Source organism: Hypanus sabinus, chromosome 12 (assembly GCF_030144855.1).
Source record: "Hypanus sabinus isolate sHypSab1 chromosome 12, sHypSab1.hap1, whole genome shotgun sequence".
Classification (NCBI taxonomy): Eukaryota; Metazoa; Chordata; class Chondrichthyes; order Myliobatiformes; family Dasyatidae; genus Hypanus; species Hypanus sabinus.
In genome coordinates, this window is record NC_082717.1 from 16,727,398 (window position 1) to 16,750,973 (window position 23,576).

Below are 23,576 nucleotides of genomic sequence, written 5' to 3' on the forward strand. Positions count from 1 at the left end.
TCAGGCTTATCAGTCACGTATGTCATGAAATTTGTTTTATTTTCCTATGGCAACAGTATAGTGTAATACAAAAAAATTACTACAATACTGTGCAAAAAGAAAACTAAATTTAAAAAAAGAATAAATAAATAAATAAGCAATAATTATCTAGATAACGAGATGAAGAGTCCTTGAAAGTGAGTCCATAGCTTATGGGATTAGTTCAGTGATGGGTTGAGTGAAGTTATCCTCTCTGGTTCAAGAGCCTGATGGTTGAGAAGTAATAACGGTTCTTGAGGCTCATTTACCTCCCTCCTGATGGCAGCAGTGAGAAGAGCGCATGTCCTGGATGGTGAGGGTCCTTGATGATGATCCTGCGACAACGCGCTGTGGATGTGCTTAATGGTCGGTAGGGCTGGCAGAGATTGTAGTTCATTACAATGGTGACACTGAGTGCTCTCATGATAATTATGTATGTTGAAAATTCATTAGAGGAGTTCTACAGGGAGTGAAATACATTGTGGTCTGATTATACTTGTAAGATTCATGGATGTTTAGGGAATGGAAAATACAAGAAGGATCCCTAGGCAGTTCAATTCAAGAGATGTCAGGAGTTCTCACCAGCCAGTAGCATAAAAGAGGACATTAATGAGGTAGTAACCTCATGAAATAACTGCATAAGCTTGTCTTCAAATTCCATTCAGAAATTAATAAGTCTACACACTGAGGCAAATGGTCGTTTCACTAATAATCTGCCAAGGTCAGTAATTAAATTCCTATCCAATCAGTATCGTGAATGGAGCAGCAGACATAAAGGAAGAATGGAAGGAAACTCAGATCTCAGCAAAATCTGCTGGATTTTGCATTTAAGATGGGAACATAAATGATAGTGGGAACATGAAGAATGTAATGAGATTCTTCAGTCAAAAATCCCACATTGGCTGACCTGTATTACAGTGATACATAGTCTTCAAGCAGATAGGGCTTGTCAGCCATGGTTGGAAGATCATCTTAGAGAAGGAATACTCTAATCTCAAACCTCTGCTGCCTTGCAGCTCTACCCACTCATGGGGAAGGCTTCAGGAGTAAACCCCGAGGGGAAAACTCCAGAGCTGGAGTCCCTAAGGCAATCGTACATTGAGTTCAACACTGACTGGCAACTCTTGTGATGCTTCTGGTACCAAACTTTCGGCCTCTGCCATTCCTTTGGGTTCATCAGATGTATGGAGATGGGGGGGGGCTTGCTACATGGGTAACAGACTGCTGTCCATATCGTACTGCCCAGGCTTGCATATCTAGACAGCTAGGATGCAATATCCATGGTCAACTCTGACTGATGAGGAAGAGGAGTTTCTCCACCAGAGGATGGTGAATCTGAGAAACCCATTGCCACAGAGGGCTGTGGAGGCCAGGTCGTTAAGGTGGAATTTGATTGGTTTTTCATTGATAAGAGGGTTAAGGATTACACTAAGAAGACAGGAGAATGGGATTGAGAGAAAAAGCAGCTATGATCGAATAGAGGATGGGCCTGATTGGCTGAATAACTTAATTATGCCCCTATATCTTATTGCCATCCACAATGTTCACTGTACGCTAGAATTAGCAGCTTCGCTATACAAGTTATTTTGTGGCTAGAGAAATTGCTCATTAAAAAATACAAAAAAAAATTAATACCGCCAAACAAATTGCCATATTAGTCACCTTCCAATCATCAGAGAGCCAGAAGGTAAAATATGCCGCATTGCAAATGTTATTTTTTTGGCTGTTGTGAATGCCAAGCATCCTGTATTCATGACAGATTAAAATAAAAATTCATTTTCAGAAGAAATAGAGCTTACTGCATTCAGTTTATTTTTATTAATTGATTTTAAAACTGTTGCAATTCAAGTTGTTTTGATTGAGTTTGCCAATTGGCAAAATTCCTTAAAGACTATCCTCTCCATGAATTTACACAAATTCATAAATCATCTATATGCACAAATTATGAACCAACAGTCTTCCAATTAAGTGCAAAATGGACAGAGAGATCTGTCTGCGGAAAGCGTATTTCAGATTTAATACTCGTCAGTAGTTTTCTGACTCTTTGAGAATTGTCTTGACTGAGATAAGACCATAAGATACAGGAGCAGAATTAGGCCATTTGTCCCATGATTTCTTCTCTGCCATTTCATCATGGCTGATCAATATCTCTCTCAGCCCCTATCTCTTGCTTCTCCCTGTATCCCTTCATGCCCTGACTAATCAAGATCTATCAATCTCTGCCTTAAATATACTCAATAACTTGGCCTCCACAGATTCACGGCTCTCTAGCTAAAAAAAATATGTTTCATCTCTGTTTCTAAATGGACATCGCTCTATTCTGAGGCTGTGTCCTCTGGTCTTTAGATTCTCCACCATAGGAAACATCCTCTCTACATCCATTCCATCAAGGAGTATTGATAAGTTTCACTTGGGTCACCCCTCATTCTCCTGAATTTTAGTGAGTCCAGTCCTAGAGCCACCAAGCTCTCCTCAATCCTGGAACCTTCTCCATTGTCAGCACATCCTTTCTTCGATAAGCAGCGGAGCACCCTTTCGAACACTTACTCAGCTCTGCTGTCACAAGGATCGTTACAGAAAATCTTTCCTACCAAATACAGTAAGCATATACAACAGTTCATCTCTGTGCAACAGGAGAATACACATCATAGTATAATAGACTCTGTTTTATTATTTCATACATCATTATTGCACATTTGTACATTATTATTGTGTATATTATTATTCTGTACTTTATTATTAACCATATAGCAATCACAGCACGGAAACAGGCCATCTCGGCCCTCCTAGTCCGTGCCAATAAGTCTGCACACTGCTAAGTTTTAAATGTTGCTGCTGTGGTGAAAAAATTTCCCAATCAGGATTAATAAAGTTGTTGTTGCTATTATTGTTAGCAATGTATCATTTCTTAATGCATGCATGCATTTCTAAATTACAATAAACGAGGACTGAGTGTCCTCATAACCTAATCTAATCTAATCTATTATTATTATTATTATTATTATTATTATTATAACAGGGCCCAAAACTGCTCACAATACTCCAAGGTCCAAGTGAGGCCTCATCAGTGCCTTATAAAGCATCAACATTAATCCTTGCTTTTATATTCTAGTCCTCTTGAAATGAATGCTAACATTGCATTTGCCACCTTCACCACAGACTCAACCTGCAAATTAACCTTTAGGGCATCCTACACAAGAATTCCCAAGTGCTGGTGGTGCCAGAGGGTTGGAAGATAGCGACTGTTGTTCCATTGTTACAAGAAAGGCTCTAAGAATAGGACTGGAAATTTTAAGCCCTTGAGCCTGGCATCAGTAGTGGGAAAGTTATTGGAAGGTATTCTAAAGGACCGGATATATAAGTATTTGGACAGACAGGGACTGATTAGGTACAGTCAGCATGGCTTTGTGTGTAGTGAGTCATGTCTGACCAATCTATTAGTTTTTCAAGGAAGTTACCAAGGAAATTGATGAAGGTAAGGCAGTGGATATTGTCTACATGCAGTTTATCAAGGTCCTTGGAAAGGTCCTGCATGGAAGGTTGGTTAAGAAGGTTCAGTCTTTGAGCATTCAAGATGAGGTAGTAAATTGGCTTCTTCTGCAAAGCCAATGTCTAATCCAGAGAGTGGTTGTAGATAGTTGCCTCTCTGACTGGAGGCTTGTGACTAGTGAGTGGTGTGTCACAGGGATCGGCGCTGGGGGCCTGTTATTATTTGTCATCTATGTCAATGATCTGGATAATCAAACAAATTTATGGATGGCACCGTGATTGGAGGTGCAGTGGACTGCAAGGAAGACAATCAAATCTTACAGTCGGATCTGAGCCAGCTGGGGGGGAGAAAAGGCTGAAAGCTGACAGATGGAATATAATGCAAACAAGGGTGTAATGCAAACAACAATTGACACAGTGAACGGTAGGTCACTGAGGAGTATGGTAGAACAGATACATACTGAAATTCCTTTAAAGTGTTATCACAGAGAAAGAGGAGCATTAAAGCTTTTGGCGCATCGGCCTTCATAAGTCAATGTATTGAGTATAGGAGATGAAATATTATGTTAAAGTTGTGTAAGACATTGGTGAGGCCTAATTTGGAATATTGTGTCCAGTTTTGGTCACCTACCTGAAAGAAAGATGTTAATAAGATTGGAAGAATGCAGAAAAAATTTATAAGGATGTTTTTGGCTCTTGAAGACCTGAGTTACAGGGAAAGTTGAATAGGTTATGACTTTATACCCTAGAATGTAGAAGGTTGAGAGGAGATTTGATAGAGGTTTACAAAATTTTACGAATGGAAGCAGGCTTTTTCCTCTGAGGTTGGGTGAGACTGTACCTAGAGGTCATGGGTTAAGGGTGAAGGTGAAATATTTAAGGGGAACATCAGGGGGATCTTCATCACACCATCCAGGTGGTGTGAGTGTATAACGAGTGGCTAGCACAAGTGTTGGATGCAGTGTTGATTTGACAAAACTGGAAAGCTACACTCATTTAAGAAATCTTTTTATATTATTTCATGCTTGTTACTTATTTGCATCTGCATTTGCAGTTTGTTTACAGTTCCTGATGTCTACAGTTTACCAGTAATGTTCTGTAGATTTGTTAAGTATGCCTGCAAAATAGGAATCTTGAGGTTGCATGTGGTGACATGTATGTGCTTTGATAATAAATTTTACTTTGAACTTTGATTCTGATATTTAAGAGAAATTTGGAGGGGTACATGATGGGAGGGCCTTGGAGGGCTATGGTCCAGCTGCAGTTTGATGGAATGAGGCAGAGTAATGATTTGGCACAAGTTTGGCAAAAGGCTTGTTTCTGTGCTGTAATGTTTTATGACTCTATACTGTGTAAATATTCAGCATTTGTTCTGGATTAATTTTGCTTTACCCCTGTCTTTTTAGCCTTTTGGCATTCTGATCTTGGATTCGATCTGCCCTTTATCTTTTGTAGCCACCTCATCTTCAATTTGCCTATCGTTACACATACATTCAGTTTCTTTGTGGTTCAGATCTACCTCCAAACTTAAAACCCCTTTCCACTGTATATCAGTAACTTTGTTAAACACCCAGTAGCCAAGTTTTTAAGTTCCTTCTGTACCTGATAATGTGGCCACTGAGTGTATGCTCATGATCTTCTGTACACCACTGCTATAACACGTGGTTATTTGAATTACTGTCGCCTTCCTGTCAGCTTGAACCTGTCTGGCCATTTTCCTCTGGCTTCTCTCATTAGCAGAAGTGAGGCTCACTGAATGTTTGTGTTTTTCATACCATTCTCTGTAAGCTGTAGGGACTGAAAATCCCAGATTCTGAGATACTCCAACCACACCGTCTGGCACCAACAGTCATTCTATGGTCAAAGTCACTTGGATAACATTTCTTCTTTTTGGTGTTTGGTCTGAGCAACAACTAAACCTCTTAATCATTTCTACGTGCCTTTATGCATTGAGTTGCTATTATGTGAATGACTAATTAGTTATTTGTATTAACAAGCAGGTGCGCCTAATAAACTGGCCACTAAGTGTATATTACAAAGGAATAAACAGTATTTCAAGCACATAATCCATAATCACTGTCTTAGGAGATACAGTGGCATGGAAAAGTTTGGGCACCCCTGGTCAAAATTTCTGTTACTGTGAATAGTTAAGTGAGTAGAAGATGAACTGATCTCCAAAAGTCATAAAGTTAAAGATGAAACATTCTTTTCAACATTTTAAGCAAGATTAGTGTACTATTTTTGTTTTGTACAATTGTAGAGTGGGGGGGAAAAAAAGGAAAGGAGCACCATGCAAAAGCTTGGGCACCCCAAGAGATTTGAGCTCTCCGATAACTTTTACCAGGGTCTCAGACCTTAATTAGCTTGTTAGGGCTATGGCTTGTTCACAGTCACCATTAGGAAAGGCCAGGTGATGCAAATTTCAAAGCTTTATAAATACCCTGACTTCTCAAACCTTGTCCCAACGATCAGCAGCCCATGGGCTCCTCTAAACAGCTGCCTAGCACTCTGAAAATTAAAATAAATAATGCCCACAAAGCAGGAGAAGGCTATAAGAAGATAGCAAAGTATTTTCAGGTAGCCATTTCCTCAATTCGTAATGTAATTAAGAAATGGCAGTTAACAGGAATGGTGGAGGTCAAGTTGAGGACTGGAAGACCAAGAAAACTTTCTGAGAGAACTGCTCGTAGGATTGCTAGAAAGGCAAATCAAAAGCCCCGCTTGACTGCAAAACACCATCAGGAAGATTTAGCAGACTCTGGAGTGGTGGTGCACTGTTCTACTGTGCAGCAACATCTGCACAAATATAACCTTCATGGGAGAGTCATCAGAACTAAACCTTTCCTGCGTCTTCACCACAAAATTCAACATCAGAAGTTTGCAAAGGAACTTCTAAACAAGCCTGATGCATTTTGGAAACAAGTCCTGTGAACTGATGAAGTTAAAATAGAACTTTTTGGCTGCAATGAGCAAAGGTATGTTTGGAGAAAAAAGGGTGCAGAATTTCATGAAAAGTACACCTCTCCAACTGTTAAGCATGGGGGTAGATTGATCATGCTTTGGGCTTGTGTTGCAGCCAGTGGCACAGGGAACATTCTTCCCATTAGAGGGAAGAATGAGTTCATTTAAATACCAGCAAATTCTGGAAGCAAACATCACACCGTCTGTTTAAAAAAAAGCTGAAGGTGAAAAGAGGATGGTTTCTACAACAGGACAATGATCCTAAACACACCTTAAAATCCACAGTGGACTACCTCAAGAGGCGCAAGCTGAAGGTATTGCCATGGCCCCCACATCGAAAATCTGTGGATAGACCTCAAAAGAGCAGTGCATGCAAGACGGCCCAAGAACCTCACAGACCTAGAAGCAAGGAAGAATGGGTGAAAATCCAAGACTCTTAGCTGGTTACAAAAAGTATTTACAAGCTGTGATACTTGTCAAAGGGGGTATTACTTAAGTACTGACCATGCAAGGGTGCCCAAACCTTTGTTTCAGGTCTTTTTCCTTTTGTTATTTTGAAACTGTAAAAGATGGAAATAAAGTAAACTTGCTTAAAATATTAAAGAAACGTGTCATCTTTAACTTCATGCCTTTTGGAAATCAGGTCATCTTTTACTCAGTTAGCTATTCACAGTAGCAGAAATTTTCACCGGGGTGCCCAAACTTTTGCATGGCACTGTATCTAGTAAAATTAAATGTGGACTGTAACTGAAGAATTAAACACAAATTGTGCAATTTACATTTCCTCCAGTTTTGTTGTAATTACTTTTCAACTGTTGTAGTGGCTGCTGATGGCAATCCTCTCATCAGTCACACCTCCATGGTCAGGTAAATTGTTTCACAAAAAGCAGCTGTTTTATTTCTCTATCATTATCACAGCAAAATAAGCCCACAATGCTTCACAGTACACTTGGGGGGGGGGGGGGGGGTGGAATTGCAAAACTAAATGAAATTTCGATCTGCTAACATGTCAGTGTGATTTGTTTTGGATTTCCCCAGCAAGAATTAGGCGTGAGATAGGTTACAGGATTCCTTTCTGTACGGCCAATACAGCGATATTTCTCATTGTCCATTCACATTTTGCAAAGGGATTAACATTCACAAAGTGCTGGAGGTGAAGTTTTGAGCTAAGACCCTTCCTTGGGACCCTTCCTGAATCCTGATGAAGAGTCTCAGCACAAAATGCTGGCTCTTTATTTCTCTCCATAATTGCTGCCTGACCTGCTGAGTTCTATCAGCATTCTGTGTGTGTTCTGGATCTCCAGCAACTGCATAATCTTGTGTTTCTATAGGGTAAACATTTTGAATGTTTGCACCTCTAGATGGCACTAAAGGTCTTTGCAGTATAATTAGCAGTACAGAGCAAAAGTAAATGCGTATGATATTCAGAACTGTGGAATGTGAGAAATTAATTATAAGGTCAGGGATAGCATAGAGCTTAAGAGTATTTCACTGGTCAACCTTTCCATTAGTGATGGAACTGTGAAATGCTCTAGCATCAAAAAGCTTGTGTAAAGCACCAGATAGGAATGATTCATTTAGTGTTTTGCATTATGCAAGGTGGTTAAATGATTCCTATGATTACTATCGTATTGCAAAAGTACTTCTCTATTTCCATCCTTTGAAAATCAATGTGTACATCTGAAAGATGAGTTTAATATGTACAGAAAGCAACGTATTCATCTGTTTATATATATATATCAGGTCACTACTTGTATATTGATCTCCATAGCAATATTAATTACAGTATATCCAATGCTGAAAAGCTCAGAACAACTAACTGCTTCATATTCATATTATTAATAAATCATCTTTCCTCCATTGCTCGTTCCATGATATGATGTGCAGTATTATGCAATTGTCTTAGGTGGATATATATAGCTAGGGTGCCGAAGATTTTTGCTCAATACTGTATTTGTCAACGTGGAGCGGAGAGCGAGTTTATGAATCTGATGAGAGCAGTGGATGTTGGGAATGATATGGGTGGGGCGCCCTGGGAGGGGTGAGGGACAGGTAGCAGAGAAGAGGGGCCAGGGTGGGAGGTGGTGCAGGTCCTAACACATTCAGCCCTGAGACACCAGGCAGGGTAATTTGATTCCAAACAATTGATTTATTGATAATTACAAAATGTCTCTATTTTTCCTGCTCCCTCCCCTCTCACTTCTCCTTTTTCAAACCATGAATCTCCTCTCCCTGCCCCCTTCCCACTCAATCTAAAAAGAGACACATAGCAAGTTCAGATTTAACATCATTCACATACGTCATGAAATTAGTCATGGTAAAGAAAATGGGCCCTTCAGCCCCTCTAGTCCATGCCAAACCATTTAAACTGCTTAGTCCCATCAATTTGCACCCAGGCCATCGCCCTCCATACCCATCATCCATATACAAACTTCTCTTAAACATTGAAATTGAGTTGACATGCAGCACTTGTGCTGACAGCTTGTTGCACACTCTCACAACCTTCTGAAGTTTCCCTTCATGATCCCCTTAAACATTGCACTTCTGACCCTTAACCTAGTTGTTGTCCCACCCAACTTCAGTGGAAAAAGCTTGCTTGCATTTACCCTATCTAACCTCTCATAATTTTGTATACCTCCATTACGTTTCCTTCCCATCTTCTACATTCTAAGGAATAAAGTCCAAACCTGTTCCAGCTTTCCTTATATCTCTGGTCCTTCAATCCTGGCAGCATCCTTGTACATTTTCTCTGTACTCTTTCAACCTTGTTTACATCTTTCCTGTAGGTAGGTGACCAAAACTGCACAAAATACCCAGGTTTCCCCCACTATCCTGTTACGAACACCGTGACTGGGTATCTTACCAGCAAAGATAGGAATAGCCGTTGAAGTTTGATGAAACTATTTTTAACAGTATTTATTAGTAAAAATACACAAAAATAATATCAATGCAAATATACAGATAATATATGTCATCAATACTAAACCTAAAAGTGCGGGTATAATAATAATCAATAAGAAATAAGCTGTATCGTTGTCTAGGGGATAATGAATTGTCCGATGGAAATATAATGCAGGCTGCAGTAGTTGTTGATCACTGTGCTGCAATTGTTGGAGAGAGAGAGAGAGAGAGAGAGAGAGAGAGAAAAAGTAGTAACAGCTATTAACTTGCCGACTTTCCTTTTACGATCTCGATCCTTCGATGCATTGTTGTTGTGGCCATTCACGTATGACCCCTCCGCGTCTTTAGCTAGACCGTTCCATGGAGGACTCGTCACCCAGGCAAGGGTGGACACACACACAAGCCCCCACTGGTCTCGTAGTGTCTCTCCTGGTACGTCTGAGGGGTGTTCCCCAGACCCTACTTTTATCCCCACTCACGGGGTCTCAGGTGTCAATCAAGTTAGGATGATGCAATCCCTCAACCAGACCACTCTGGTTGCCCCCTGAGGGGCTTCAATGAATAGAACAGTACTCAATACACAATTCCTTCTCCAAGAGACAATAGCAGTAATCTCTCTCTTTGTCAATAGGAGACATTCCAACCTGTGCTGTGCCTCTCTCTCTCATAAATTTGTAGGAGCTCTCTCATTTCCTTGGTATCAGAGACGAAAAATAGCGATTTTGCGTTTCTCAAGGGGGGGGGAGACTTTGCACCCTTCTGCCCATCAGAGTTGCTCCTCATTCGTAACAATTCAAAGGTAGAGCATTCCTATGAAACCATTCGTAAGCCGGAATGGCGTAAAGCGAAGAAACAATTACCATTAATTTATAGGGGAAAAATTTTTGAGCATTCCCAGACCCAAAAAATAACCTACCAAATCATATCAAATAGCACATAAAGCCTAAAATAACGCTAACATATAGTAAAAGCAGGAATGATATGATAAAGTAGAAATAATGTATGTATAGTAACACGTACAACAAGCTGGAGGAACTCAGCAGGTCGGGCAGCATCCGTGGAAACAAACAGTCAACGTTTCGGGCCCAAAACACGTATGCGCACACCTGCCCGCCCAAGGCTTCATGTTTATGGTAGTTTTTCTTGGGGTAAACACAAGTTTAAAGTGGGTGTTTTTCTTCGTAAAAGTGAAAATCCTCTTTCGGTTAGCGAAAACAGGTACTAATGTAGGTCTTTCAAAAAAACGAAATGTCATAAAGTGAATGTGGAAAGTGGAGGACACCTACTCTGAATTAGGCTTTACCAATGTTTTGTACAACTTCAACAAAACATCCCATCTCCTGTACTCAATACTTAGATTTATGAAGCCCAAAGTACCAAAAGCTATCTTTAAACCCTATCTACCTGTGCCACCACTTTCAATGAATTGTACACCTGTATTCCCAGATCATTTTGTTCTACTGCACTCCTCAGTGCCCTACCATTCACTGTGTGAAACCTACCCTGGTTGGTCTACCCAAAGTACAACAGCTCGCACTTGTCTGCATTTAATTCCATCTGCTATTTTCAGATTTTTTTCCAGCTGGCCCAGATCCCACTGCAAGCTCTGTTCTTCCTCGATGTCCACTACATCCCCAATCTTGGTGTCATCTGCAAACTTGCTGAGCCAGTTAACCACATTATCATTCAGATCATTGATTATAGATGACAAAGACTAACAACAACGGACACATCCCAATCCCTGCGGCATTCCACTAGTCACAGGCCTCCACTCAAAGAGGCAACCATCTACTACCATTCTCTGGTACCTCCCAGAATACCAATGTCTAATCCAATTTACTCCCTCATCTTGAATGGCAAGCAATTGAACCTTCTTGTCCAAGCTCCCATGCTAAAGGCCTAGCTAAAGTCCATGCAGACAACATCCACTGTCTTGCCTTTCTCAACTTTCATGGTAACTTCCTCAAAAAAAAATCTCTAAGATTGGTTAAACATGACCTACCATGACAAACCTATGCTGACTGTCCCTAATCAGTCCATATCTATCCAAATACTCATACATCCAGTCCCTTTGAATACCTTCCAATAACTTTACCACCACTGATGTCAGGTTCATTGGCCTATAATTTCCTGGTTTACTTTTAGAGCCTTTCTTTAACAGTGGTTAACATTAGTTATCCTGCAATTCCCTGGTACCTAGCCTGTCACCAAGGATGATTTAAATATCTCTGCTGGAGCTCCTCCACAGTAATCTGTATATGGTCTATGACCTCACTACTGCTCACTTCTGTAGATTCTGGGTCTTGTCACCCAAGTAAATGCAGATGCAAAAAATCCATTTAACATCTCCCCCATTTCTGTTGGCTCCAGGCATAGGTTACCATTCTGATTTTCCAGAAGACTGATTTTTTTTTAATTAATCTTTGCAATCCTTATACTCTTAACATATCTGTATAATTCCTTGGGATTCTCCTTTGCTTTGTCTGTTAGAGCAACCTCATGCTGCTTTTTAGCCCTCCTTGATTTAAGTGTTCTCTTTTCTTAATACTCCATAAGTACCTCATTGTTCCTATGTGCCTATACCTACAATGCATCGCATTTTTTAAAATCTTAACCAGGGTTGAAAACCAAGGTTCCCTAAACCTGTTATATTTGCCTTTTTTTCTGACAGACACATACAAGCTTTGTACTCTCAAAATTTCACTTTTGAAGGCCTCCTTATCAATTGCACTTTTGCCAGAAAACAGCCTGTCCCAATCCATATTTCTGTCACCTGCCCTGTCTCATTCTATGGTAACAGATCAAATAACACATTTTCTCTCATTGGGACTGGTAAGTAATGTTTAAGGAAACTTCCCTGAACACATTTGACAAGCTCTATCCCATCTAGTCCTTTTACAATATGGGAGCCCCAGTCAATGTGGAAAGTTAAAATCACCTATTTTAAAAACCATATGTTTCTTGCAACAGTCTGTGATTTCTCTACAGATTTGTTCTTCCAAATCCTGCGGATTGTTATGTGTTGGTAATATAGTCCCATTAATGTGGTCATACCTCTCTTATTCCATCAATAAAGCCTAGATGAGTTCTCTTGAGTTTTGACTGAACACTGCCATGACATTCTCCCTGGCTAGGAATGCCACCCCTCTCCCTTTAATCCCTCCTGTTTTGTCATGTTTAAAACAAAAGAAGCCCTGAATATTGAGCTGCCAGTCCTACCCCTCCTACAACCAAGTTTCATTAATTGCTACAATATCATAATTCCATGTGTTGATCAATTCCCTGAGATCTGTCTTTCCTACAATACTTCATGCACTGAAATATATGCAGCTCAAGGGTACTAGTCGCTCCATGCTCAACCTTTTGATTCCTGACCTTGTCTGAAGTCTTAACAATATCTGTCTCCACAGCCTCTGCACTAACTGTTCTGGCACTCTGGTTCCATCCTCCTGCAACTCTAGTTTACACCCCACCGTGCAGCATGAGCAAACCTTCCACTGGGATATTCGCGCCCCCCCCCCCCCCCCAGTTCAGGTGCAAACAGTCCCTTATGTATAAGGTGCATCTTCCCTGGAAGAGACCTAATGATTCAAAAATCTCTTACACCAAATTACTTAACCAATGTGTTAAACTGTTTCTGGCCTCACTAGCTCTTTTTTTCTTTGCAGCAGCTGTACAATGAAATATATAAACATACTACAGTGCTGTGGAAAAGTTTTAGGTGTTCTAACTATATATACAGGTGTTCCCCCGATTTTCGAACATTCGCTTTATGTCAACTCGCTGTTATGAAAAAAGGCGGCGCGCGCGCCAAGCAGCCAAGTTCCTCCCCCGGAACTGCATTCTAGCTGGCATTGCTTAAACACGTGCCTGTGAGCATCTGTGCTTTATGTCGATTTATTTTGTGCATCCTTTAGAAAGATGAGTTCTGAGGTATCGGAAAAGCCTAAAAGAGCATGTAAGGGTGTTACACTTAGTGTAAAACTAGACATAATTAAGCGTTTCGATCGTGATGAACAAAGTAAGGACATAGTGAGTTTGGCTAAGGGTTTGTGGAAGTTGATGAAGATGATGTTGAAGAGGTTTTGGCATCTCATGACCAAGAACTGAGAGATGAAGAGCAAAGGATAACAATTGAAGCCGAACGCAGTAGCAAACGGCCCGAAAGTGAAGACATCCAGGAACTGAATGGGAAGCAATTGCGTGAGATTTTTGCTACGATTGACAATGCTGCCATGATTGCAGAAAAGTATGACTTTAATTTTGAAAGAGTCTGAAGACTTAGGGCATATTTGCAGGATGGTTTGAGTGCTTACAAAGAACTGTATGAAAGAAAAATCCGTGAGGCTAAGCAGTCAAGCATACTGCCGTATTTCAAGCCTTCCACATCAGCCACAGCAGACGAGGAAACTTGACCTTTGACATCGAGGCAGGCAGACATAGAAGGTGACCTGCCTGCCTTGATGGGAACAGACGACGATGAGATGATACCCCAGTCTCCTCTACCTACCACCACCCCAACCTCCGACGACTCAGCCTAACACACCATCATCATTATCCTCACTGTCTTCCCGATTCCAGTAAGTGAAACTACACTGGGTGTACATTATTTCTACTTTATATAGGCTGTGTATTTTTATATATTACTTGGTAGCTTCATAGCTTAAAGGTTACTGGAAAGACTGTTTTTGCCGGGAGCGCTTGCACCGTGTGCTTTTGCCATAAGTGCTGTCAAGAGCGCTTGCGTGAGATTTTCGCTGCAGTGGACAGTGCTGCAATAATTATGGAAAAGTATTCCTACATTATATAGGCTGTGTATTTATCAGATCATTCCTGCTTTTACTATATGTTACTGTTATTTTAGGTTTTATGTGTTACTTGGCATGATTTGGTAGGTTATTTTTTGGGTCTGTGAACACTCACAAATTTTCCCCATATAAATAAATGGTAATTGCTTCTTCACTTTACGACATTCCAGCTTACGAACCGTTTCACAGGAACACTCTACCTTTGAATAGCAGAGGAAACCTGTACTGTATGTGTGTGAGACTTTTGCACAGTACGGCATACCTGAAACTGCTCTTGTCTGATTCATATTTCCATTTAAGGCAGATAAACAAACATATTTATCAATAAAAGAAGAACATTTGAATAGTACTATTTTTATATCCCATTTCCATACAAATTATATCCATTTAGCTGAATAGTAACAATTTTAACTTGTATATTTAAAGAACTAATAATACTGAAAAAAATTCTATCCTCTTAATGTATCATTAATATTATATTAAAAGTGCCTACAGGATGTTTATCCTATGGTCTTTATCTGGATGAAAATTAAGTCAGCAGGACATTTTTAATGTAAAGTGAAGGTTGGAGATGAAGTCTGTCCTGTGAGGAACTATACCCAATTACAAGAAGTAAAGGGGAAAGATATTTTATAATTGATTTAAGTAACAAAACCACAAAGAGAAATTGATCTTTTCATTCTTATTGTGTTAACAATGACTCTAAGGGAAGCTTACACTTTCTGTTTTTAGGATTTTGTTTAAAAATGAAGACAGAAACTGGGAAGAAATAGAAAGCAAAATGCGGTCTGACAGTGAAGTTCCTATCCTGAAAACCTCAAATAAGGTGAGGAAGGCGATAAACCTATGGATTTATATATTGATAATATGGATAACTATAAATATTGATCATTGTTTGTTTGATAGTTTCTACCTTTGTGTATAATTCCATGTTACTTTACTGTTGGTGAATAAATTTTTTACCAGAAATTGAGGTAGAGATGTTTGCTCTGTCTGGTTTACAGGTTTATTTTCACAGTGGCGTTATCTGTACCCACCTTTCAGAGATTGCTGACACTATTAAGCTTTAAACATCTGTTACGGGCATAATGCTAAATTATTATACATGTAACTATGACACTCAAAGCTGCCACGCAGGTTGACTCTGTGGTTAAGAAGGCATGTGGTGCATTGGCCTTTATCAATCGTGGGTTTAAGTTTAAGAGACGAGAGGTAATGTCGCAGCTATATAGGACCCTGGTCAGACCCCACTTGGAGTACTGTGCTCAATTCTGGTCACCTCACTACAGGAAGAACATGGAAACCATAGAAAGGGTGCAGAGGAGATTTACAAGGATGTTGCCTGAATTAGGGAGCATGCCTTATGAGAATAGGTTGAGTGAACTCGGCCTTTTCTCCTTGGAGCAACAGAGGATAAGAGGTGACTTGACAGATAAAGATGTAAAGTGTTCAAGATAATGAGAGGCATTGATCATGGGGATAGTCAAGAGTTTTTTCCCAGGGCTGAAATGGCTAGCACAAGCGGGCATAGTTTTAAGGTGCTTGGAAGTAGGTACAGAGGAGCTGTCAGTGGTAAGTTTTTTAAGCAGAGAGTGGTGAGTGTGTGGAATGGGCTGCCAGCGACAGTGGTGGAGATGGAAATGATAGGGTCTTTTAAAAGACTCCTGGATGGCTACATGGAGCTTAGAAAAATAGAGGGCTAAGGGTAAGCCTAGGTAGTTCTAAGGTAAGGACATGTTCAGCACAGCTTGTGGGCTGAAGGGCCTGTATTGTGCTGTAGATTTTCTATGTTTCTTTTGAAAAGCATATGGCTCTTTTCTTTGACTCCAGTTGCAGATTTGATATGAATAAATATTTGTGTTAATGAAAGTTACAACCTATTTTATTATTAACTGCGACATGTTTGTCAATAGAAAGTTATTCTCCTTACATTAAAGATTAGAAGAGTTGGAAAGGGAAGAGGGTAAAAAAATCCATGTGCTCAATTAAATAAAGTATGATGCAACTACAGTTATTCCTGCAGAATTCAATTAAATTTCTAACTGGATGGTTAAAATTCTACCCACAAGGTTTTGATTTTTATGATTTTGATGAACTCTTCCAGCTGTTTGTTGTTTGCATCATTTAAATAATATGCTTTTATTATTTTAACCATATTATGTAGTAAGGGAATAAGATCTTTATAATCTGTGAAAGGATATTAAAAGATAGACACAGCCTTCAAAATTGTGAGAAAGAAAAATTCAATTTTGTATCATTAAAACTATTAATCTGTCACTGTAATAAAGATGTCAATATATTTATATCATTTATGTCCTAGACTTTGTTCATAATGGTATTCCAGTTTTGAATAACTGTTTGAAAATATATTTCTTTTTCAATAGAAATGTTTTCTTTATTTCCATGCTATTTCTCCATTAAAGTGCTATAATTACAATTACAAAAACAGAAAATGCTGGAAAATCTTAGCAGGGTCTACCAAAAAATTACAGACCTAAGATTTTGATTATTTCTCCTTTTCCCTGATGCTGCCCAAGATAGTGAATCTTTCCAGTGTTTTACATTTTTGTTTCATATTTGCAGTGCCTGCAGTTATTTATGTTCCATTTACAGTAATTGCTTGTATTCTCACTGATTAACAATGAGTTTATCATCAACCCACAAACAACCCTTTAAGAGGAAAGCTGGAATGGTTTAAGATTGCATTCTGCATTGGTCTGCTTTTTTTTTAAGTGCTAATTGTAATAAGACAGGATGAGGTTTTCATTGAGGTACTATAATTACAATCCTGAGTACAATCCTGAATTGGAGAAAAGTATCCCTAGTCCTGTAATCAGTGTTGTTCCAATAAGAATGGCATTTTGTTTACCTTCCTAATTGTTTGCTGCTGCTGCTGTTCCTTTCTATGCCTTGTTTCGCAACCTTGCTGTTTCTTTACCAGTTTTGTCTTATTTTTACGAGGCCAAGTGCTGACTCAATGCTCAACCTAGCAGAGATAGAAAGTGTGCAAGGATCCGGCTGGATTCAAACCCAGAACTACTTGTCTTGAAGTCCGGTGTGGATGCCACTACACCACCAGCTGGCTAACTGTTTGCTATTTACATGGATGCTAATTTTCAGTTCTTCATGTAGAAAGATACCAGATACCTTTGGACTCAAGAATTTTTTCAGATTCAGTTTATTGTCATTTAGAAACCACAAATGCAATGCAGTTAAAAAATGAGACAACGTTCCTCCAGAATGATATCACAAAAGCATATGACAAAACAGACTACACCAGAAAATCCACATAACGTTTGTCAATCCAGAGTCTGGAGAGGCTGCTGCATATTAATATTGTGCTACCGCCTTAGTGCGTTCCCCGGAAAGGAGCTCCAAATCCACCAGACAAAACAAGACCAAAAACTGAAGCTACAAGACCTGCTTAAAACCACATAGTTACAACATATAGTTACAACAGTGCAAACAATAGCATAATTGATTTTAAAAAACAGACCATGAGCACAGTAAAAATAGTTCAAAGCTGTTAAAGGACTATAAGTTCAAAAGAAATCACCACACAGTTTCCACAAGTCCCCAGGGTTCTGACAGACTCGCCATCCCACGCCAGCGGCAGAAGGGAATACCCCTGCTATGGACTTCCACGGCGCCACCCGACTCAGCCTCGCAGACACAGCACACACCGAAAGCGACCTGACCGCAGTGGACTCCGAGTCCGTCAAACCTCCGAGCCGACGACCATCCGCTCCGGCACAACTTCTCCGAGCACCATCCTCTGCTGAGCGTATTAAGATGGCCCCGCCAACGGCCATCGGCAACGTGACCCTGAGGACTGGGGGCCTGTTCTTCCCAGCAGAGTCCCAGACCTCACAGCAGCAGCAGCAGCAGCAACGAAGAAGGTCTTCCTGGAGATTTCCCGATGTTCCTCTGTGCTCCCACGTCCATTTTCAATCGATTATGATTGCACACGGCACCCCACTTCACAAATAACAGATAATCAGCTCCGGAGTCTCACCTTGAAATATTCCTTGATATCCATTTCTTTGCCTTGATTGATTGACCTCATTTTCCCTCGTAATTTTCCATTTGTCACATCTTCTGTTGTTCACATGAAATCTGGCTTTTCACCCCAATGAAGCCCTTGTGCATCCTCCTCACTGTCTTCACCATTTAGTTGTATGTTGGCAAATTTGCAATTGAATCTCCTCATCCAACTAGCAGGGGCCCATCAGAGACCCACCACCAATCATTGGGTCACTGCTGTTATGTGGCCGGCAACAATGAATATAGAATTGAGTCAGGTTTTATAAACAAACATAAACATTTATTAAACTCTGCTCAACAAAAGTGAAAAGTAAACGAACAACTAACTTAACCAGAAGTTAGCTGCTATACGGCAATTTAACAAACAGCCAAACTCTGGTATAGTTCTTAAAGTGGTAAATTCGAAAGTCCAAGTGATTTATACAGTCAGTAAGGAGAGACTTTACTGCAATAACAATTTCTCTGAAGAAAATGACAAATCTGCTGATCACAGTCGAGAGATGCCTTGTCCAAAGGATTCACGATGGAAATAAAACGGCTTAAAGGAACTGACCTTTTGCTGCTGAAAGGTGAACACTGCACAAAACCTTCCTGACCTTGCAGGGGTTACCTCAGATGCAGGTCACTGTTCCTGAACGAAGACTCGGTAAGGTCGATCCTTCATAAAACCACCGAACGACATCAACTTTACTCAATCCTTTGTGTTCCTGTACTTTGGTAAAGTCTTCACTCTCCAATTCGACTGTAAAGATAAATCAAAGATGCAACAAACCAGAACCGGCAGCGATTGGCAAAACTGCCAGCACAAGTTTTTGCTCCTTACAATAGGAAGTAAAAACTCCGCTTTAAAAATGAAGCTGCATCATGAAATGAATATGCAACAAAACTAACTATCGAACTAACCTGCCTCACAACAGCGGTTTCCCCTTGTATACCTGTTGGAACATTACATCATGTGACCTCACACTGACTGGAAAATTACATCACGGTCATAAGACAGTCAGTCACAAGATACCCACGGGGTATGTAAGACTGCCCACAACCCATTATTAAAACAATTGCTGTATTCTACACAATAACCAACCTCTAATCAAAGCCAATATCCTCTTTAATTTTGTTTTAACAATCTGTTGGCAGTTAACGCTACGCAATTACAGCTTGGGGCATTTCAGAGTTCAATTCCGGTACATTCTGTGAGATGTCTCTATATGTGCTCTCCGTGGAATATGTGGGTTTTCTCTGGGGCCTCCAGGTTCCCTCCCACTGTCCAAAGATGTGCCAAGTATGTTAATAGGTCTTTGTAAATTGTCCCACGATTAGGTTAGAGTTAATCAGGGTTGTGATCTTGCTGGGGTGGTGTGGTTCAAAGGGCCTACTCCCTGTTGTATTATGAAACAAAATAACCTCTGAAAAACAGTATGATATTCTGGTCTCCCAAAATGAGACAGACATAAGCAAAAAATACAACTATATCTCTCATGAAATGCTTTACTGCCAATTAAGGATGCAGCAGCCTTTCCCAGTGACTTTATAATCCCATTAGGGTCTTTGTGATGTTAAATGAAAGACAAGTATTCTTTTTGCTTCTTTGACTTCCAAAGCTAACAGAGGGATCTTTTAGCATTCACCTGAAGCAACAGACAAGTTTCTTGTGATAGTTCAACATCCCTCTGAATGCATACTCTTTTTGTGTCCAGGTCCATGGAATAAAATTTGAACAAACTATTGGTGTTGCCATAAATTCTCTCCAAATCTACTATCTTTGAGAATTCCACTGAATCATTGATTCCCCCCGCCCCCCCCCCCACCGAGGTTTGTTGAGGAGGTGTTTCGGTTTCGATGCTTTAGGTAACACATTGGTTCTGTATTTTGGCCAAGTGCAGTGACCGAGGTTCATCTCTGACATACAGTAATGTCCTTGTGGTGTATGTAGTGTGTCTCTTTGTGTGGGTTTCCAGTGTTCCTTTCCTGTCACAGCCTTAGGAGCTGGTGGTTGATTAATTAACTAAATTATGTCTGTGGATGTGGTGGGGTGGGGGGTAATTGGAGTGTTAATAGGCATGTGTGAAAGAATAGGATACAGGGAAATAAATGTGGGAATGGATTGATACAGTTGCCATGAGAACAGCATAGATTTGAAGGGCCAAATAGCTGATGAGAAATTTTTTTTTGCTGAATGACCCGGGCTATTTACTTGAATTTCAGCAATTTATTTTTTCTCCATCAACCTGTCATTCTCAATTTTTTGCCCCTCTACCTTTTCTTATTTGTACCTACACATGTTCATTTTCTGTGAATAGTCCAATTTTTCCCCTTTCCAGGCAAATATTCTGTTGCTGTGTTCACTGTTCTCATGTACTTCACAAGTCAATATTGGGATCAACATATTTGGACATGGTCCAGAATGATTAGCAGCAGTTAAGGAGGAAGGTGCAGATGCGGATTTGCTCAGCCCCCGATCTCTTTCACACTGATAGAAATGTGGTTAAATATTAATAACTTTTTTGAAACCATATTTCTGTCATTGATTTAAGTCACAGATTAATCTCATTTTTGCCTTAGTATATTATGGGAATATTATTTCAAAAAGTTATTAATTTTTACAAATCACAAGAAGTTACCAGAATGTAAGTTGTACAGCAAAAAAATAATGTGATGGAACATGAAGCTTTAATTAACCACTATAATTAGAGCAATTAAAATGTCACAATTCTTGAAGGTATTTTATTATTACTGTTACTTATATTAGATATTATATTGCTGTTACTGTATCATTTACAAGATATATTAGAGTATGTGTGGGGTCCGTCAGTCATAGTCGACAATGGATACTGCGCCTCGCATATCATGTCACTGGTTTGTCGAGCAGCGTTGACTGTGGCTATTGAGGCCGATCCTGGAACGGTAGGCTCTGTCACAGTTGCTGCGCGTGTAGGGAATCGTGGAATTGTTGTCTGCTGTCCGCTGTGCTCTCCGTTTAGCTCTCCACTACTCAAACTGACTCCGTATCACTCATTCGCCTTGCTCTAGGTGTTGCTGAAGAGTACCTCGTCATTTTTTGCGGTCATCTGCCGTATCCTCCCAGCACTCTGTGTTGATTTTTCATGTCATGCTTGCAGAGGTCCTTGAAATGAAGCTGGGGTCTACCAACGTTCCTCTTGCCTGTTGCTAGTTCTCCGTAGAGGATATCCTTTGGCAGTCTACCATTCTTCATACGATGGACATGGCCCAGCCAGCACAGTCTGCATTGTCTTAAAAGAGTGAACATTGTGGGAAGTCCAGCACGGGAGAGGACCTCAGAGTCTGGGACTTTGTCTCTCCAGGTGATGCTGAAGGACAGCCGATCTTGAGGAGAATCTGAAAGAGCCCATCCCAGCTGACAAGTTTGAATGCCTTGGTCAAGTCAACGAAAGTGACATAGAGGGGCTTCTGTTGTTCCCTGCACTTCTGGAGTTGAAGGAGTGAGAAAATCATGTCAACATTTGACCTCTTTGTGCGAAAACCAAATTGGGACTCGGGGTAGACCCATTCTGCCAGAGTTACACGAGCAAAGACTTTGCTGATAATATTCAGGAGGGAGATACCCCTGTAGCTGTTGCAGTTGCTCCTATCATGCTTATTCTTGTACAAAGTGATGATTTTGGAGTCGCGCATATCCTGTGGCATGGCTCCTTCCTTCCAGCACTGACGGAGGACCTTGTGTAAAGGTTGGAGAAGTGAGCTCTTGCAGTGTTTGATCAGGTCTGCAGGAATCCCATCATTTCCAGGAGCTTTCCCTGAGGTCAGACTGTCAATTGCCTTGCTGAGGTCCTCAATGGTTGGTACAGAGTTGAGTTCATCCATGACTAGTAGACAGTCGATGGCACCAATGGCTGAGCTAACAACATTTTCCCTCAAGTAGAGCTCAGAGTAGTGTTCCACCCAGTGTTCTGTCGGTGATTATTTCACCGCTGGATAACTTCAGGGGTGCTGTCTTGCTCTGCGATGGGACAACGGCCTTCTTGATACCATCATACATCAACCTGATGTTGCCTATCACAGCTGATGTCTGAATGTCCTCACTGAGCTGGAGCCTGTACTCATTTGTGCACTGCCTTGCAGTCTGTTGCACTTTGCTTCTAGCAGCTCAAAGTGCCTGGAGTGTTTGGTCGGATGGTGAGCGCTTGTACTCTGTGAGAGCTGCACGCTTGGTTCAATGACAGGAGTCATGATATTGGACTTTGCCTCAAACCAGTCACTGCTCTTTGTGGTCTTTCTTCCAAAGTTAGAGAGTGCTGATTCGTGGACGGTGTCACGAAGGTATGACCATTGTTCTGTTGCTGTATCTCCTTGTGAGGAGGTAGTCATAGCACCCTGTACTGACTTGGCAAACTGGTCAACCTTTTGTCTGTTTCATCTCTGTTGTGTTGATACGAGGTTTTCCAGTTTGTTTGGAGTGGTGGATTTTCTTTGGACATAGTTTGATCTTGCAGCATACTAAAGCATGATCCGTATCACAGTCTGCAGTGGTATGAGCGGGTGATTAGTACAGAGTTGATGAAAGAGCGCCTGGTGATGATCATATCCAGTTGGTGCCAGGGTTTACACCATGGATGTCGCCGTGAGACCTTGTACTGCGACTTCATCTGAAAGTAGGAGTTAGTTACACACAGGCCGTGATAGGAGCAGAACTCCAGGAGACGTTGTCCATTGTTATTTATTTTGCCAGTTCCAAAGTGGCCAAGACAAGACGGCCAGGAATCGTTATTGACTCCCACCCTGGCATTGAGGACACCAAGGAGAACAAGGTGCTCATCGCTGGGAATATTCCTGACAACAGCTTCTAATTTGTCGCAGAACATGTCTTTTGCCTCAGAGGTGGAGTACAAGGTAGGGGCATACACACTGGCGAGAGATACTGGGCCATGGCTGGTGTGTAGGCACAGAGTCATAAGTCGTTTTGATCCATTTTCTGGTGGCTCCACCATCTGCAACAGGGAGTTCCTAACGGCAAAACCCACTCCATGCTCGTGGGGCTCATCTTGTTCCTTTCCCTGCCAGAAAAATCTCTAGTCCCTTTCCTTCAGTGTTTGCCAAACGTGTTTCTTGTAGGGCAGCTATATCTACCTTGAGCCTTAGTTCCTAAGGTAGTCATAGCCGAAGGATGGTAGTGGGGACAAGCTCCCACTGCTAAACAAATGCTCTTCATGGCGTGCATCTCAAACAGCCTCTGACAACCAAGTCCAACTCCTGGCCTTCACGAGTGGCATAGTTCTTATGCCTGGCAGAACTGTTCTCACTGACAGGAGAAGGGGCAAAGGCGAGCCACTGGCGCCTTAAAACCAGTTGCTCCAGGCAGATGGGACTCATTAACCA

General features: G+C 40.8%; 1 protein-coding gene across 6 annotated transcripts in view; it reads left to right on the forward strand.

Moving 5' to 3' along the window:
- Nucleotides 1-23,576, forward strand: part of LOC132402669 (centrosomal protein of 170 kDa-like) — a 177,974-nt gene that overhangs the window by 138,855 nt on the left and 15,543 nt on the right. For all 6 annotated transcript variants that reach the window (XM_059985606.1, XM_059985608.1, XM_059985607.1 and 3 more), the window contains one exon: nucleotides 14,910-15,003. In XM_059985606.1, the coding sequence (XP_059841589.1) occupies nucleotides 14,910-15,003 (94 nt within the window). The remainder of the gene's footprint in view (nucleotides 1-14,909; nucleotides 15,004-23,576) is intronic.